Below are 19,522 nucleotides of genomic sequence, written 5' to 3' on the forward strand. Positions count from 1 at the left end.
GTGCAAAGAGGAAGTGAAATATCTGGGACATCAGCTGAGTGCAGGAGGACGCACAATCATGCAGGACAGAAAAACAGCAATACTGCAAGCACCAAAACCTCAAACAAACAAACAAATGATGTCTTTTCTGGGGTTAACTAATTACTGTCGCAGTTGGGTCCCTAATTATGCAGAAATAGCGAATCCCCTTAGTAATTTGATGTATAAAACAGAATTAAGGATGTCTGACAAATTAGATTAGACGCCAGAGGCAAATGAGGCCTTCTGTGAACTAAGACAGGCCTTAGTGCAAACCGGAACACTAGCCTTACCGGATTACACCAAGCCTTTTGTGCAAATGGTAGACTGTAAGGACAAATTCATGACGTCAGTTTTAACACAAATGCATGGAAACAAAATGAGACCTATAGCATATTACTCTACAAAATTAGACCCAGTAGCCTGTGCACAACCACCATGCATAAGAGCTGCAGTAGCAGCATCCTTAGCAGAAGTAGGTAGTGCAGATAGTGCTTTTTCATAAATTGACACTAAAAGTGCCTCATGCAGTATCTGCTCTGTTGTTGCAAACAAACATGACTTTTCTGTCCCCAGTGAGACACCTGTCATGCATTATCTCAACCCCATCTCACAGTTGAGCGTTGCACTGTGTTAAACCCAGCAACCCTTATGCCAACAGCTGACGATGGAGAAAAGCACGACTGTCAGGCTTCTGCAGAACAAACTGCAAAATGCAGAAGTGACTTAACAGACACCCCCTTATCGACAGGAATAGTTCTCTTTGTAGATGGTGACTCAAAACGAAGTGTTAAAAGCTGCAGCATTACCACAACAATATTCTGCACAGGCAACTGAACTAATAGCGTTAACAGAAGCCTGCAAGTTGATGAAAGGGAAAACAGTCACTATTTACACAGACAGTCAGTATGCATTTGAAACAACACATTCTTTTGCACAGTATTGGAAAAACAGAGGCATGGTAAATTCAACTGGAAAACCAGTAGCTCACGCTGCACTGTTAAAAGACTTGTTAACAGCTGTACAGCTACCCAAACAAATAGCAATCTGTAAATGTGCAGCACATACCAGCAATAAAGAGGACATCTCTTTAGGAAATGCATTTGCAGATAAAACTGCAGAACCAGCAGCAATGAAAGAAATCACAGTGTTACTAAATGCAACTACAGAAATTGATGACAAAATTTTACAAGACATGCAACAACAAGCTCCACAAATAGAAAGGAATTTGTGGATTAAAAAAGGGGCAAAAGAAACAGAAGGTACCTATAAATGACCAGAAGCATATATTCTAAGCATAGATTCTGTGTTTCCATTAGGTGAGGAAAATCTCATTAATTAACAGAAATAAAAGTCTTGGAAATATTAGTTTGTGTGTAATTGTTCACAGCGAGTGGTTAACGTTCGTTCATGTTGTAAAAATATTTAATTTAGTTGTAAGTTGAGAGGAAACTCAAAGCGGAAAATTGAAGGCGGAACAAAAAATTGTTTACAGTTTCTTCAGTGCAGTCAAAGTGAAACACAGGAACCATCTCAGAGCGCACGAGGGAGCATTAGCTGTTTTTTTGTTAGACGGTTTGAAAACAGGTTTGGTGTTTCAGAAAATATTTCCGTGTTTTCAGTGAAAATGTCTTCAGTTCAGCCTCAGAGAGTTTGTCAAGCAGCAGGAAACTCCTGCTGAAGAAACATTCACAGAGTGGAAAGAAATCAACGTTAAGATGGAGGAAGAGATGGACGATCAGCGCAGACTGATGGATTTTACCCGGATACCCAAGATCATCTTGCACCGGATAGGTACGAAACAGCTTCACGGTTTACTGATTAATCAGGTTAAAGAGAGTTTTTACAGATAAATAATCGTTGTTTTCGGAAACGTATTTTTAGAATCCGATTAAAATAAATAGAAATAGAAAATCCCTGGAGAAATGTAACCGGGCCTGCTAAAGTGTGGCCCCAGTTTGGACCCAGCGCTCTGATGCTAACAATTAGCATCAATGCTAAGCTAAACTGAATTATAGTCAATAGCCTGTGGAAAGTCACAAGCATGTTTACTAACATGGACTTCCTCCATTCAGTTTGTTAAAATTAGTGTATAATCTAAAATGAGCCAAAATGCTAATGTTAGCCTAAATGCTGCTAGTAGCATGTGGGGCATCATTACAATGTGGTCTTACATTGACTTCCTGCATTCAGGGTCCTAAACATGGCTAATAAGTAATAAAAATAGCTAGAAGCTTATTGCAGGGAAAAGTCTGATGCTTGTGCAGCAAAGCAGAGCCCTAACCTGAGAGGAAAAGATCATGCAGGCTAATATTATTGCACTGTCTCTGAGTCGCCCTGCGACAGACTGAATAGAATAGAATTCAACTTTATTGTCATTGTACTGTCACATGTACAAAGCAACGAAATGTAGTTTGCATCTATCCAGAAGTGGTATACAGGATATGAATATTTATAAACAGGTGTACAAAGATATAAACAGAGAATATTGACGTGCTATAAATGTTTTATACAAATATAAATGACAGCTATGTACATATAATACAGATTACCAGGATTATACAGAATATACAGGAATATGAAAAATGGATTGTGTATATATATATTAGTTGTCTTATAATACAGGATAAATAATGGAAAATTAGATTTACAGATTATATAAAGACTGTATACAGATCGTGTATGTGAGGGGCCAGTCTGGGGATGGGGGGTACAGTCCTTATAGTTTGTGTCAGGAGGCGTTCAGGAGCTTGACAGCTGTGGGGACGAAGCTGTTCCGGTGCCTGGTGGTTCTGGTCCGTAGGCGTCTGTATCGCCTCCCAGAGGGCAGGAGAGAGAAGAGTGTGTGTGCAGAGTGAGTGAAGTCCTTGGTGATTTTCCAGGCCCTTTTTAGACACCGCTTCCTGTAGATGTCATTGATGGCAGGGAGCGATGCCCCGGCGATGTGCTGGACAGTTTTTCACCACCCTCTGCAGAGCCTTCCTGTCGGAGACAGAGCAGCTCCCGTACCAAACTGTGATGCAGATGGTGAGGATGGTCTCAATGGTGCAGCGGTAAAAGTTGGTGAGGATATCTGAGGACAGTTCTTCCTCAAGGTCCTCATGAAGAAGAGGCGCTGGTGCGCCTTCTTGATGAATTTGGAGCAGTTGGTCGTCCAGATCAGGTCCTCGGAGATGTGGACTCCCAGGAACTTAAAGCTGTTCACACACTCCACCGCTATTCCCTTGATGTGGATGGGTGGGTGCAGGTCAGCGTTCCTCCTGAAGTCCACGATGAGCTCCTGGGTCTTCTCAGTGTTCAGCTGCAGGTAGTTCTTGTCGCACCACTCAGCCAGACGGTCCACCTCCTCCCTGTAGGCGGCCTCATCGTTGTCTGTGATGAGGCTGATCACCGTGATGTCATCTTCAAACTTGATGATGGCATTAGAGCCATGGACAGGTCTGCAATCGTGGGTGAAGAGAGAGTAGAGGAAGGGACTCATCACACAGCCTTGTGGCACTCCGGTGTTTATGATGATGGTGGATGAGAAGTGATTGTCCAGCCGGACGTGTTGGGGTCGACTGGTCAGGAAGTCGAGCAACCAGTTGCACATGAGTGAACTGATGCCGAGGTCTGTGAGTTTGGCAATGAGTGTTGATGGAATGACAGTGTTAAATGCTGAACTAAAGTCTAAGAACAGCATTCTGGCATAAGTGTTCTTGTTGTCCAGGTGAGAAAGGACAGAGTGCAGGGTGACCCCAGCACCTCCTGACCCCATTAGGGTCAAGGTTGTTAGTAAATGGTTAGATGGATGGATGCCCCTGGTCTTTTTTGGATACTAATGTCAATTTAAAATTTCTAATAAATACAGCGATGGTGGCGATCCAAACTTACAGGGTTTAAATGTTCATTTTCTTTTTTAATGTTCATTAGAAAACAAGCTGCTCTACGCATTAAATGTTTTCATCTTAGAATTATGTATAAAGAACAGGACTAAAGCAAACTGCTGTTTAAACTTTTTTGTCGTGGAGCCACTTGGTTTAATTATCGCCATCTTGTTTTCTCGCCTGGAGATCCATAGTGTAGCAGTCCCTCAGACCGAAGAAAAACACGGAGAGCCTCGACGGATGCAGTATGTTCACTTTTACTTGGTTCAAATCAGTTTTGAGTCACCGTGAAAACTAAAGAAAAAACACATAAAACATGAATATATTACATAAACCAAATAAAGCTCCAAAAGAGCAACTCGCTCCGCCGTCCGAGGGCTGCAAAGTCCACAGCGGTAAAGGCTGTCGTGCTATGCTACTGAAAATATGAGCACCTGTTCAAGCACAAAATGAAGATGCTCCTTTCTTCCTCCTGTCCATGGGCATTTACATATAGTATGTTTTGACTGATTTGTTGATCCCTTCCAGTCAGAAAGTCTAAAGTTTAAGTTAATTACAAATTTATAAATTTGTAATTTTAGACTTTGGATCTCTTGAAAAGTCTTGAAGTGATTAAAATGAAGGACTCTTTCTTTTACTTACATTTAAAAGTTTTTGTTTTGTGTTTTTGTGCAGATCTGCCACAGTGCTGGGTATGTAAAGAGGAGGAGGATCTAAATAAATTCAGCATCCAGGAGAGGAAGTCCACTTCAGATAAAGAAGAACCAGAACCTCTGCAGATAAAACAGGAGCAAGAGGAACCAGAACCTCTGCAGATAAAACAGGAACAAGAGGAACCAGAACCTTTGCAGATAAAACAGGAGCAAGAGGAACCAGAACCTCTGCAGATAAAACAGGAGCAAGAGGAACCAGAACCTCTGCAGATGAAACAGGAACAAGAGGAACCAGAACATCAAGAGTTGAAAGAGGAAGAGAAGCAACTCTGCATCGGTCAGGATGAAGAGCATCTGGTGCTGAAACTGGAGACTGATGACATTTTGGTGAATCCTCTAAATGTGCAAAGAATCTACAATGAAACAGAACCACAGAGGAACCAACTCATCTCTCATGGCTCTGCTGAGGATGAGAACCAGGATCAGGAAGGAAGCAATTCTGAAGATCCAGGAGAACAGAAAGACGAAAAACAAAAACACAACAAAAGATGCCAGAAAGGTAAAACTGATTGTTCAAACCAAAAAAGGCTCTTGAAAAATCACAGAGTCCAAAAGTTATATTCTTGTAAAGTTTATGATAAACCTTCTCTCTAATCGGTTGCTTGATCACACAAGAAGTCTTTCACATTTTTAACATGTGGAAAAAGTTTCAGTGAAAAGAATAGTTGATTTATCACATGAAGATTCTCACAGGTGAAAAGGATTTCTCTGGTGAAAACCTGCTTGTATTAAATCAGCAACATAACATCATGACATAGAAGAGAGATAGTCATAAAATTAGTCAACAGCTGTATGACATCCTGACTTGGCGGTTAACCAGTCAGACCATCATCAAGGAACAGGAGGCAGGTTTCATAGTGGACTGCAGTCAATTACACTGTGAAACCATGACAATGCATTTATATCAATCCATCATCAATAAATCTATTTATTGACTTTCTCTTGTATCTTGTCACAGATGCTGAACTGACAGCACCTCTTAATGCGCATTTGTACTCAATGCATGTCAGATATTCTGACAGAATAACGGCTCAAATTTATGTTAAAGGTCAGTGTTAGCCCCGCCCACAGCCCCGCCCTCCACTTTGATTGGGGAATTATTTTATGGTGACACTGCAGGAACTGGAACCAGGCGATGATAATAATGAACAGAGCAATCAAAAGCATATTTAATAATTGTCTTGACTGGCTGCTAAGTTTCTATTTTAATAATGTAATGACATATTTAATAATTGTGTATTAAATAAACCCTTTAAATAATTATATCATTTTCACCTTTCATATTTGATCTTCCAAATTGTCCAATATTCATGTCAAATATTTTCAATAGGACCATTTTGCCATTATTTTCTGCATGTGTGCGATTAACAACAATCACCCACTGCTATCAGTTCTGCTGTGAATCACAGGAAAGTAAAGGCTGAGATTTATTTGTTCTTTTGAACGTTTGTGTTGAGTGTGTGAGCGGAGCAATGTCTGACTATCAGTGGGTGAGATTAAAATACCATTAAGTGTTTCACGTCAGGCATTTTGTCATTCTTTAACGTGATATATATTCTGTAGCTACTTGGAGGAAGAAAACTTTTTTCTAACATTAGTCAGGAAGCCTCTGGATTAAGTTACCGCCATCTTGTTTGCTCACCTGGAGATCCATAATATTATATTTTGACTTGCATCTAGTTCTATTCTGGTCAGAAGAACCTCATTCGTTGAAATATTGTTCATTTTTGTAAGACTGTAATAATAGATTAACCCAAGAAAATCCTGTTTTGATACAGTGAGGTTAAAGTGAAGAATTTCTTGTTTGATTGATATTGTTTGTTTTTTATTTTTGTCCAGATCTCTCACAATGCAGTGAAGAGGAGGAGATTCTCAATGAAACAGAACCACAGAGGAACCAACTCATCTCTCATGGCTCTGCAGAAACTGAGAACCAGGATCAGGAAGGAAGCAATTCTGAAAATCCAGGAAAAAAGAGAAAGAAGAACAGAAACCAAAGGAGAGATATGAGAAAACCAAACAGCAGAAAGACAGAACTGACAATAAAAAACAAAAAAGCCAAAGAAAGCTCAGCAAGGGCAAAAATTATGTTCTTGTGAAATTTGTGATAAAACCTTTTCTTCTAAAAGTACCTTGACAAAACACAGGAAAATTCACACAGGAGTAAAACCTTTCACTTGTTCAATCTGTGGGAAAAGTTACAGACAAAAGGATGGTTTAATGTATCACATGAGAATTCACACAGGTGAGAAGCCTTTCTCTTGTGGAACCTGTGGAAAAAGTTTCGCCAATAAAGGCCATTTAAGTGTTCATATGAGAATTCACACAAGTGAGAAGCCTTTCACCTGTGGGACTTGTGGAAAAAGTTTTTTCATGAAAGGTAATTTAAATGTTCATATGAGAACTCACACAGGTGAGAAGCCTTTCACCTGTGGGACTTGTGGAAAAAGTTTTTTCATGAAAGGTAATTTAAATGTTCATATGAGAACTCACACAGGTGAGAAGCCTTTCACCTGTGGGACTTGTGGAAAGTTACAGTGACAAAGGGACTATATATAATCACATGAGAATTCACACAGGCGAGAAGCCTTTCTCATGTGGAACCTGTGGAAAAGGTTTCTCTCACAAAGGTCATTTAAATGTTCACATGAGAATTCACACAGGTGAGAAGCCTTTCTCTTGTGGGTTTTGTGGAAAAAGTTTCCGTCAAAAAAATCAATTAAATGTTCACATGAGAAATCACACAGTTGAGGAGCTTTTTTCCTTTGGAACGAGTTCCAGTGAAAGAGAGACTTTAACAAAGCACATGAGAATTCACACAGGTGAGAAGCCTTTCTCCTGTGGAACTTGTGGAAGGAATTACCGTGAAAGAGGGACTTTAACTCAGCACATGAGAATTCACACAGGTGAGAAGCCTTTCTCATGTGGAACCTGTGGAAAAAGTTTCTCTAAAAGAAGTCATTTAAATGTTCACACGACAATTCACACAGGTGAGAAGCCTTTCTCCTGTGGAACTTGTGGAAAGAGTTACCGTGAAGGGGGACTTTAACTCAGCACATGAAAATTCACACAGGTGAGAAGCCTTTCTCATGTGAAAGCTGTGGAAAAAGTTTCGCCAATAAAGGCCATTTAAGTGTTCATATGAGAATTCACACAGGTGAGAAGCCTTTCTCATGTGGGAGTTGTGGAAAAAGTTTCACCCATAAACACTCTTTAAATGTTCATATGAGCATTCACACAAGTGAGAAACTTTTCTCATGTGGGACCTGTGAAAAAAGTTTCACCGATAAAGGAAGTTTAAAAGTTCATATGAGAATTCACACAGGTGAGAAGCCTTTCTCATGTGGAACCTGTGGAAAAAGTTTATCTGGAAAATATAAATTAAATTGTCATATGAGAATTCACTCAGGTGAGAAGCCTTTACTTTGTGGGACTTGTGGAAAAAGTTTCGGCCATAAAGACACTTTAAATGTTCACATGAGAATTCACACAGGTGAGAAGCCTTTCTCATGTGGGACCTGTGGAAAAAGTTTCACCAATAAAGGAAGTTTAAATGTTCCATGAGAATTCACACAGGTGAAAAAACATTTTCATGTGGGACCTGTGGAAAACGTTTCACCACTAAATGCAGTTTCAATGTTCACATGAGAATTCACACAGGTGAGAAGCCTTTCTCATGTGGGACCTGTGGAAAAAGTTTCAGAATGAAAAAACAATTACTTAAACACATAAAGATTCATATGATGCTAAACAGTGACATGTGGTTAGGTTCATAGCTGGTGAGGCAATGCTCATGACGTATAAATTTAGACACCATGCATGTTATTGTTTACAAGAGAAATTTTGTGCATTCATGCAACGCTGGAGGGCAAAAAGACCATTCTTTTACATGTCATTCCTGGCTGTGTTAACTCATTGAAACTTAGAAATGTAGGTATTATGGTTGTTGTTATGTTGCTGTTTTAAGATGTTGTTCAATGATCCCCTTTTTAACGTTAAGCCCCTACCCCTTCAACTGTCTCTGTACGGCCCTGTTCATATGTAAGACAAGGCGTATGCTAACATGCTAACAAATATAATCTTCCCAGCCGTTCAGTCTTTTCCTGACCCCCATCTGAATTTCTTGCAGCATCCAGGTCACATGTCTGAAGCATGTGACCTGGATGCTGCAGGTCACATGCAGCATCCAGGTCAACTCTGTGATGTTTGTTTGAAAGGAAAAACTCAAATATTATTGAGATCTGTTGAGATTTGATTTAGAGCTAACAGCAGAGAGATTTTCCTTTTTACCAAATATTTGTTTCACAGAAGTCATTGTTAAAATGTGTTTGTATTACATGCTCTACATTATCAAAATATTTCTCACCCATTGTAATGATCAGACTCAGGTGATCCAATCCCTTTCATGGTACAGGTGCATAAAGTGAAGCACCCAGGCAGACAGAACCAGATTAGTTGTAAAAGATGTTTAGGTTCTGCAACAGGAAACCAGGATTATTACAGTACGTTGGTATTTTTATACAGCTGCAAAGTGACTTGATTCTTAGCAGGGATCAGATTCAGTGAAACACTTTTTGCTCCTTTGGGAGGCATCACAATGTTTTCCTCTGTTGTTTTAATTTCTAACATATTTTCTTTGTATGTTTTAAATGAATGATTAATAACATCTCTTTGTTCAGGTACATGTATGATGATACAAGCAAAATAATGACTTTGTGGTTTTAATTAAAGTTATGTGTCTTCTTCCATCTCGTCTCTAGAGTGACTTTGTATATTTTCACTTCTTTCCATGGAAACATGAATCTTTTTTTAACAAGACTCAGTTATTAATATTTTCAAGTAAAAAAAAAAATCACCATATTCCCTAAAGTCATTCAGTGTTAAATTTTAAAACTTAATCATAACCTACAATCTTATACATTAGATTGTTTTATAAACTAAAAAGATCATACTCGTAAATTTTCATTCGATGTTCCAATATGGATCTTTTGTAATTATAAATATCTTTTGATAACTGACTCCAAGCTCACATTTCTAAAGGTTTTTCCATTAGTCAGAATGATGTAATGTTCTAAAAATAAATGCGCCTCTTCAATTATCTGCAGAAAAGGCTCATAAACAGAAATGAAAGGCTTGGAAACCTCCATGTGTTTGTGTAATTAATACTGTGTTTCACTGAAATATATATGAACCTTTTATTAATGCTGTAAAATATTTAATTTAGTTGTATGTTCAGAGGAAACTCGAAGCGGAACTATAAATCGTTTACAGTTTCTTCCGTGCAGTCAAGTGAAACAGGAACCATCTCAGAGCGGACGAGGGAGCATTAGCTGTTCCTTTGTTAGAGGACGGTTTGAAAACAGGTTTGGTGTTTTCAGTGAAAATGTCTTCAGTTCAGCCTCAGAGAGAGTTTATCAAGCAGCAGGAAACTCCTGCTGAAGAAACATTCACAGAGTGGAAAGAAATCAACGTTAAGATGGAGGAAGAGATGGACGATCAGCGCAGACTGATGGATTTTACCCGGATACCCAGGATCATCTTGCACCGGATAGGTACGAAACAGCTTCACGGTTTACTGATTAATCAGGTTAAGAGAGTTTTTACAGATGAATAATCGTTGTGTTCGAAACCTATTTTTAGAATCCGCTTAAATTAAATAGAAACAGAAAATCCCTGGAGAAATGTAACCGGGGCCTGCTAAAGTGTGGCCCCAGTTTGGACCCAGCGCTCTGATGCTAACAATTAGCATCAATGCTAAGCTAAGCTAAATTTTAGTCAATAGCCTGTGGAAAGTCACAAGCATGTTGACTAACATGGACTTCCTCCATTCAGTTTGTTAAATTAGTGTATAATCTAAAATGAGCCAAAATGCTAATGTTAGCCTAAATGCTGCTAGTAGCATGTGGGGCATCATTACAATGTGGTCTTACATTGACTTCCTGCATTCAGGGTCCTAAACATGGCTAATAAGTAATAAAAATAGCTAGAAGCTTATTTCCAGGGAAAAGGCTGATGCTTGTGCAGCAAAGCAGAGCCCTAACCTGAGAGGAAAAGATCATGCAGGCTAATATTATTGCACTGTCTCTGAGTCGCCCTGCGACAGACTGAATAGAATAGAATTCAACTTTATTGGGGCCTGCCCATAGCAATGCTAAGGAGCAGTTACTGACTTGCGAAGCAAGTCAGTACTGCCTCCATGCATTGCATGGCAGCACCTATTATTCTACACCCAATAGAACGCCTCTTTATTCTTTATTTTTCTTCCGTTCACCGGAATGCGGCTCGCACCGCTGCGAGCCCACCCACAAAAGTGGTATCAAAACGTGCGGCTCGTTCCCGCATTGGAGCTATTACTTTTATGGGGAATCGCGTTACGACGGCGACGTAAAAAGCGAAAAACGAGCGAAATTTCCAACTGCCGAAACGCAGAGCATAACTGCCACCAACTGCCGCCGCTCCGCTAGAGTGAAAAATGAAGTGGATTTCTGACCCCAAATAAATTTTGAAATCGCCGCCACACCCCAAATATCGTGCTATCGGTATCAAACTCGGTCATGACATCGATATGTATGTTTGCTCCGGTAAAATGTTTTCAAAATTTTTCTAGGGCTTACGGTTTTCTGTCAAGGTGCTTTACAGCAAAATCAAGTTCCAGCCTAACTGACGCTCTCCACCATATATTTTCATACTTTTATGGGAAATTTCAGACCTCAGCGCACACCATTTTTCTCTCATCACTGTAATTACTGTGAATGTGCTACAGATTTGATTTGCAGGACTATCGGACAAAAAATAGCTCTCTCATATGCTTCAAACGGTTTTCCGATACGTATCACGGTTTCCGAACGGCAAGGAGTTGTTCGGAGCTGCTTTTTCCATTATAACTGACTGAGCTGTCTCACAAAGATAGAAATCTGTCTCTGCCTCACCACATGACAGTTGACCTCTTTATAACTACAATTCCTGAAGGTTAGAACTACAACATGGCGGAACACTCAGTGCCTACAAAAGAGGTCAGAGCTGATTGGCAGAACTACAACATGGCGGAACTGTCAGTTACTACTGAGGAGGAATGAGCTGGCCTTTAGAATTACATTGTGTTTGGGCTTTTTATCACTGATTTTAACCAACCATTGTTACACACAGGATTAGTGTGGCAATTTAATTAAGCTTAATGAAAATTTCAAAATAAAAGCCCTGAGATTCTTTTATATCACGTATTGCTCTCTTGGGCATTATGTGACTTTTTTAACATAACCACTGTTAAACTTTGGATTATTTTGGACATTTAAAATGAAGCTTAATGAAAATTTCAAATAAAACCTTGAATATTTCTCTCAGGCCTGTCAGAAAAACTAACTTCTTCAAGCATTTAGAATTAAGTCTCTCCTTGTGTGTCACACTGACATGACAGTTTGACCTCCTCTTTAGAACTACAATTTCTGAAGGGTTAGAACTACAACATGGCGGAACACTCAGTGCCTACAAAAGAGTCAGAGCTGATTGTCAGAACTACAACATGGCGGAACTGTCAGTTACTACTGAGGAGGAATGAGCTGGCCTTTAGAATTACATTGTGTTTGGGCTTTTATAACTGATTGTAAGCAACCACTGTTACAGACAGGATTAGTTTGGCAATTTTAAATTAAGCTTAATAAAAAATTCGAAATAAAACCTTGAATATTTTTCTCAGGCCTGTCAGAAAACTAACTTCTTCAAGCACTTAGAATTAAGTCTCTCCTTTTGTGTCACACGACATGACAGTTGACCTCCTCTTAGAACTACAATTCCTGAAGGTTAGAACTACAACTGGCGGAACACTCAGTGCCTACAAAAGAGGTCAGAGCTGATTGTCAGAACTACAACATGGTGGAACTGTCAGTTACTACTGAGGAGGACTGAGCTGCTCTTTAGAACTACAATGACTGCAGGTTAGAACTACAACATGGCAGAACACTCAGTGCCTACAGAAGAGGTCATAGGTGAATATAAAAACTACAACATGGCGGAACTGTCATTATTACTGATGAGTATCAGCTGGCCATGACAAGTACTTGGTTTTTGGGAATTTTAGAACTGATTTCAAACTCCATAGTTACACATGGGATTAGTGTTACCATTAAAATTAAGCTTAATGTAATTTCAAAATAAAAGCCTTGACAATTTTTCCATCAAGTAATTGCTCTTTTGACCACTATATAACTGATTTAAACCCAATCAGTGTTAAACATGGGATGAGATTGGCCATTTAAAATTAATCTCAATGAAATTTCAAAATAAAAGCCTTTAGATTCCTTTCTGGCTCATGCCTATTTTAGGCAAAATGGCTGCCTCAAACTGATAGAATTAAGTCTCCCCCTGTCTGACTCACAGCTGGCAGAGGATCCATTACCATGGCAACGGAACACAAAGGGGCCAGCTGATTAGGACTACAAAAACGCATCACTGTAGTTCTAACTATGGCAGAACTCAGAGAAAAAAGCTGGACTTTAGAGCTGCTTGTGTTTTGGGCCTTTTATAACTATTTTTAACCACCATTGTTACACATGGAATAGTGTGGAAATTTTAAATTAAGCTTTAAAAAAATTTCAAAATAAAAGCCTTGAGAATTTTTACATTAAATAAGTGCTCTTTTGACCATTATATGTCTGATTTAACCAAATCACTGTTATACATGGGATTACATTGACCATTTAAAATGAAACATTCTGAACATTTCAAATAAAAGCCTTAAGCTTCGGCCGCGGTTAATGCAGCGCCGCAGGCGCTGCAATGATATTAGCTTTCATTATCTTTTCCTCTCAAGTTAGGGCACTGTCTTGCGCAGCAAGACAGTGCATTAGCATTAGCACAAACATTAGCATTTCTCTGTTTCCCACCAGTGCACTGCCATAGGCAGTGCAATAAGATTATCCTGCATGATCCTTTCCACTCAGGTTAGGGCTCTGCCTTGCGCAGCAAGGCAGAGCATTAGCATTAGCTTTTACCTTGCATGAGGTATTAGCTATTTCCCTACTTATTACCCATATTTACTATACATGCTTGTGACTCTCCACATTGTATTGATGACATTGTAGCTTTCTTTAGCATGGATGCTAATGTTTAGCATCAGAACCCTGGGTCAATCGACGGGCACACTTTGGCAGGCCCCGGTTAAATTTCTTCAGGAATTTTCTAGTTGTCATTGTACTGTCACATGTACAAAGCAAGAAGTGCTATACATTTGCGCGCGCGCAGATGTTTCTGAATTGTAGGTGGCTGTGTGGATGCCTGTTGAAAAATGCCTCTTGTGTGACAAAAACCGTTTGCAAAACATTATTATAGATCCCATTTTAAGCAAAAATGTTTAATGTTGCATTTGGAAAATTAGTTTCAAAGCAAGTTTCAACAGAGCAGCGTTTCAGTGCGCTTCGAAAACACCGCATGGGAACAGAACCAGATTAATGAGTAACACCACAATACCGAAGATCATGTTGCAGCGGATAGGTACGAAACAGCTTCACTGTTTACTGATAGACTGGTTAAACATCGCTGCATCTGAAACCTGTTTAAAGAATCCGCACACACACTCTGCGTCTCCTCGTTGCTTTGCAACCCCAAAACACCTGGATCCATCAGCCAATTCCACGCAGTGCGTCTCGTCCTGGAAACTTTCATCAAGCTTCGAAACTTCCCGATGTCGGTGATTATATGCGACGTCGCACCAGCGCCCACCATCAAACCTCTCCTCCTGATGTCGACCACTCGCGTGTCAGCGTCGCTCACCCGGACAGCAAACTCTTTGTCGCCGCCCGTCTCTTGGACACTTTCCGTGTGTTGTCCCGTTGTTTTCTCCGTCTGCAGGTTGCGTTGATGTGACTGTTATTTCTTACAGTAACTGCTTCCGCTGGCAGGTTCTGCTGATGTGGCCTTTCATCCCACATTTAAAGCATATGATCTCAGAACTTCCTGCTCCAGGATCATTTGCACCTCTTGGTGAGCATTTCGTGCCAGAATGTGTTTAGCCTTCATCACATTGTCCTCAGATACTGTGGCACGCATATTTTCAATGTCTTCAAAACTTCTGAGTTTAGTCTTAAACTCTTCAGAAGTCAATTTATCACCATCTTCGCTTTGCGTAATATAAACAGCAAATGGCTTCATGTCCTGGAAGTCCTTTCAGGACCATGGCGATCAGAAGTCCATCGCTCAGCTCCTCACCTGCATTCCTTAAAGCGGTGATCGCGGATCAGCTCTGATGATGAACTCGGTCACCGACTCACTGAGTGATTTCTGCAGTGAAGTCAGTTCAGTGTGCAAATTAATCACTCTGGGCTTTCCTTTGCCGGCGTAATGGGCCCGCAGGATTCCAAGAGCTGCACGTCCGTCTTCTGCCGCATCATGCATGATAAGTGATAGACTCTTGTCGTCCAAAAACTGAATGAGCTCGGCATAAAACTCAGCATTTTTCTTTGCGTCTTCCTCTTCATTCTCATCATCGGAGGAGCTTGTCAAGATTGTCTGTTTCAACTCTTGCAGTCGAAGATGTCCTCAAAACTTGGTTTCCCATAGTTTGTAATTTTTCTCGTCTCCATCAAAAGAAGTCTTGACCAGCGGCTGTGTGCCATGTCTTTTTCTCTTCTGTTCATTTTCCTTGTTTACTTACACAGCAGATGTTCACGGTCTGTCGATGCATTCACGTGTTTCTTCATTGATTCTGGGCCCATAACCTGTTAACAGAATCAGTTTTCGGCACAGCGTTGAACGTGACATCAAGAGACTCACACGGTTTTGGCTTTCCTGTTGCTCCTTTGTTTGGAGGACACACCCTTTGTACACAAGTGTGTTAAATCAGACGGGTCACGTGATGTGGCACACAATGATCCAATAATGATGAAAACTACAAATGAGAAAAAAAAACATTCATAATGTCAACAGTAAGTTTACATTTTAATAATGTAATTGCATATTTCATAAGGTTTGCAGTAAATAAGACTTAATTTATATTATTTTACATTTTCACCTTTCAATTTAATCTTCCAAATTGTCCAATATTCATGTCAAATATTTTCAATAGGACCATTTTGCCATTATTTTCTGCATGTGCGCGATTAACAACAATCACCCACTGTTATCAGTTCTGCTGTGAATCCCAGGAAAGTAAAGGCTGAGATTTAGTTGTGCTTTTGAAAGTTTGTGTTGAGTGTGTGAGCGGAGCAATGTCTGACAATATCAGTGGATGAAATTAAAAACACTGTAGTGTTTTGCTTTAGGTATTTTATGTCACTCTTTCATGTTGTAATATATCTTGTAGCTACATGGAGGAAGAAAACTTTTTCTGACATTGGTCTGGAAACCACTAGATTAAGTTATCGCCATCTATTTTGCTCACCTGGAGGTCCTTAATGTCATATTTTCACTCACATCCAGTTCTATTCTGGTCAGAAGAACCTCATTGGTTGAGATAATATTCATTCTTGTCAGATTATAATTTTAGAATAACCCAAGAAAATCCTGTTTTGATACAGTGAGGTTAAAGTGAAGAATTTCTTGCATGATTGACATTTAAAAGCTTTTGTTTTGTCTTTTTGTCCAGATCTCCCACAATGTTGTGTGTGTGAAGAGGAAGAGATTCTCAATGAAACAAAGCCACAGAGGAACCAACTCATTTCTCATGTCTCTGCAGAGGATGAGAACCAGGATCAGGAAGGAAGCAATTCTGAAGACCCAGGAAAGAAGAAAAAGGAAGAACAGAAACAAAACGAGAGATATGAGAAAACCAAACAGCAGAAAGACAGAACTGACAATGAAAATGCTCATCGAGGGCAAAAATTATATTCCTGTAAAATTTGTGATAAAACCTTTTCTCTAAAAAGTTACTTGAAGAGACACATGAGAACTCACACAGGAGTAAAACCTTTCACTTGTTCAGCCTGTGGGAAAAGTTACAGACAAAAACATGGTTTAATCAGTCATATGAGAATTCACACAGGTGAGAAGCCTTTCACTTGTGGGACCTGTGGAAAGAGTTTCTCTCAAAAACGGAACTTAAATTTTCACATGAGAATTCACACAGGCGAGAAGCCTTTCTCTTGTGGGAGCTGTGGAAAGAGTTTCTCTGAAAAATGTATTTTAAATGTTCACATGAGAATTCACACAGGTGAGAAGCCTTTTTCTTGTGGGACTTGTGGAAAGAGTTTCACCCATAAAACCGGGTTAAGTTATCACATGAGAATTCACACGGGCGAGAAGCCTTTCTCTTGTGGCACCTGTGGAAAGAGTTTCTCTCAAAAAGGTCAGTTAAATGTTCACATGAGAATTCACACAGGCGAGAAGCCGTTCTGTTGTGGGACCTGTGGAAAGAGTTTCTCTCAAAAAGGTTATTTAAAAGTTCACATGAGAATTCACACTGGTGAGAAGCCTTTTTCTTGTGGGACTTGTGGAAAGAGTTTCCATGAAAGACAGACTTTAACTAAGCACATGCGAAGTCACACTGGTGAGAAGCCGTTCTGTTGTGGGACCTGTGGAAAGAGTTTCTCTCAAAAAGGTTATTTAAAAGTTCACATGAGAATTCACACTGGTGAGAAGCCTTTTTCTTGTGGGAGCTGTGGAAAGAGTTTCTCTGAAAAACGTTTTTTAAATGTTCACATGAGATTTCATACGGGTGAGAAGCCTTTCTCTTGTGGGACCTGTGGAAAGAGTTTCTCTCGAAAAAGTTGTTTAAATGTTCACATGCGAAGTCACACAGGCGAGAAGCCTTTCTCTTGTGGGACATGTGGAAAGAGTTTCTCTGAAAAACGTCTTTTAAATGATCACATGAGAATTCACACAGGTGAGAAGCCTTTCTCTTGTGGGACATGTGGAAAGAGTTTCTCTCAAAAAGGTAATTTAAAAGTTCACATGAGGTCACACAGGTGAGAAGCTTTTCTCTTGTGGAATCCGTGGAAAGACTTACAATGACAGAAGAAATTTAACTCGTCACATAAAGACTTTCTTATACTAGAAACTTTTGGAAGGAAACAGATCTGATCCGTTTTGTGTCCAATCCAATGGAAAATCTGGTTGGATAATGTAAACAGCAAGTAGAAACAATTCTTGCAGGCTGCTAGTGATTCACTGTGACTGTTTGTTTCATTGTCCAGCCATGATAAACCTGAGGTCTGATTTCTGCTATCAGCTTGTTTTTCTTAATCCAGTTTTTGTTTTAGTTCTCAGTCGTATTTGCTTAAGATCCCCATTAGATAGTGAAGTTAAATAGGGGATCACATTCAGACAGGATTCATTTCTGCGGGTTTTTGTTTTTGTTCTGTAGCATGTAGAATAATTTAGTTTAGCTTTTACATTTTTGTGTCTGACTGATTTTAAAATACTTTAGAAATGAAAGCAGTGAAATCTTGTTCTTTTATTAATAAAACAAATGTTTGTTTGAATAAAATCTCAAAAATAATTTTGATCTGGTCAGGTTTTGATTTAGAGTTAACCACAAACAGATTTATAATTTTCCCTTTTTTTGTCATTGTTTTACTTTGGTATGAGAAGCAAAGTTTATGATTAAGAAGGAGTGTTGAAAATGTACCAGTGTTTTGAGCAGAATGTGCTTTTTAATAAATGTTGATGGATTATTCAATGATTGTCGTCATTAACTGTTGCAATATTTTTAAATGTCAGCTTTAAGTAAAGCATCTAACGATCCTTGCAATAACAGTAAAACTTGAGTTTTTACACAAATTTAGATTTTTTCTTAAATATTAAAATTCAAGACATTTTAAAAAAGGTCACATTCATTAAATTTTACAAAATTAAAGTATTTTTCATAACTGATTTATTATTCTAATCTCAAATGTAATGTTTTCATTAGTTATTAATTCTGCATTGTCAGAAACTACATGACCTTTTTTACACCTTTCAGTTACTGTAACCAGAGAAAACACTGCAGACGATCTGCAACACTGTAATGTGACACAAAAGCAAACCAGAAATCTCTTTTGCATTCTAAGGATATTTTAAAAAATGTCACAAATTCATAAGTTAGTCAACTCACACAATGTCTTCTGCAGTTAAGAGCTTTGGATTTCTGATCTTTTAGTTTTGTTGACCTCAGTCAAATGAGTTTCCCTCTTTCTGATCTGATGTAGATCAAGAACCACTGAAGGAAAAACATCTTCAAGTTTAAAAACATTAAATACAGGATTTTGTTCGTATTACCATCCAAATTAATCAACTCAAATTTGATTCTTATTTCTTACACTTGTAAAAATGGCTGAGTCAGTGATTTCTACAACAGCTGTTTGAGCTGAAACAATGTAGTTGTAGTATCAGGCTCTTGTCAGTAGGTGGCAGCATAAAGTTGCGTCTCTGTCAGGCCTGCAGGTGGAGACATGATGTGTGGTTGTTGCTGCTGGAGGTGAATCATTCAACAGAAACTCATCACCAGTTTTTCTGAACCAGTCAAGTTTCTGATCGCCTGAAAGGTTCCTGACATATCGAGTCTGGAAAAACAAAGAACCTGGACAGAACCAGATTAGTGTGGCACATGTTGTAACATAGATGATAAAGACATGAGTCCTGCCAGATCAAGTGTCTCAGTGTTTTCCTTGGTTATTTTATGTGTCTGGTTCCATTTTCCCTTTTGTCTGATTTTAAATGAATGATTAATAACATTGCCTGCTCAGGTTGTACATATATTGTGTAGCCGGGGCATCTTGTCCATGAAGTATGGTGCTGCGCACTCTTCCGCTTGCCCATGTAGGGGAGACGTTGGTTTATTAGATGTAGCTCAGCAGCCACAGTGATTTTACCTGACAAGTTAACATCACTGTACAAAATGTACTCTTCCCCACATATTTCACTTTGTAAGAGTGAAAAAGAGAACTGGAAAGCACTATGCAGATTGGTGACTAACAAGCAAGAGACTGGGTGGCCACATCTGACAACACATGGTGCAGC

General features: G+C 39.3%; 1 protein-coding gene and 1 pseudogene across 1 annotated transcript; both read left to right on the forward strand.

Annotated features, from left to right (window-relative positions):
* The first annotated feature begins 1,688 nt into the window (after nt 1-1,688).
* Nucleotides 1,689-17,600, forward strand: LOC129351444 (gastrula zinc finger protein XlCGF57.1-like). The gene is made up of 2 exons (XM_055020302.1): nt 1,689-1,812; nt 16,173-17,600. The coding sequence occupies exons 1-2, from the start codon at nt 1,737-1,739 to the stop codon at nt 17,492-17,494; spliced, it is 1,398 nt and encodes a 465-aa protein (XP_054876277.1). The 5' UTR covers nt 1,689-1,736; the 3' UTR covers nt 17,495-17,600.
* On the forward strand, nt 6,738-8,246 carry LOC129351445 (gastrula zinc finger protein XlCGF57.1-like; annotated as a pseudogene).
* Nucleotides 17,601-19,522: the final 1,922 nt, after the last annotated feature.

Source organism: Poeciliopsis prolifica, unplaced genomic scaffold (assembly GCF_027474105.1).
Source record: "Poeciliopsis prolifica strain line A6 unplaced genomic scaffold, Auburn_PproV2 SCAFFOLD066, whole genome shotgun sequence".
Lineage (NCBI taxonomy): Eukaryota > Metazoa > Chordata > Actinopteri > Cyprinodontiformes > Poeciliidae > Poeciliopsis > Poeciliopsis prolifica.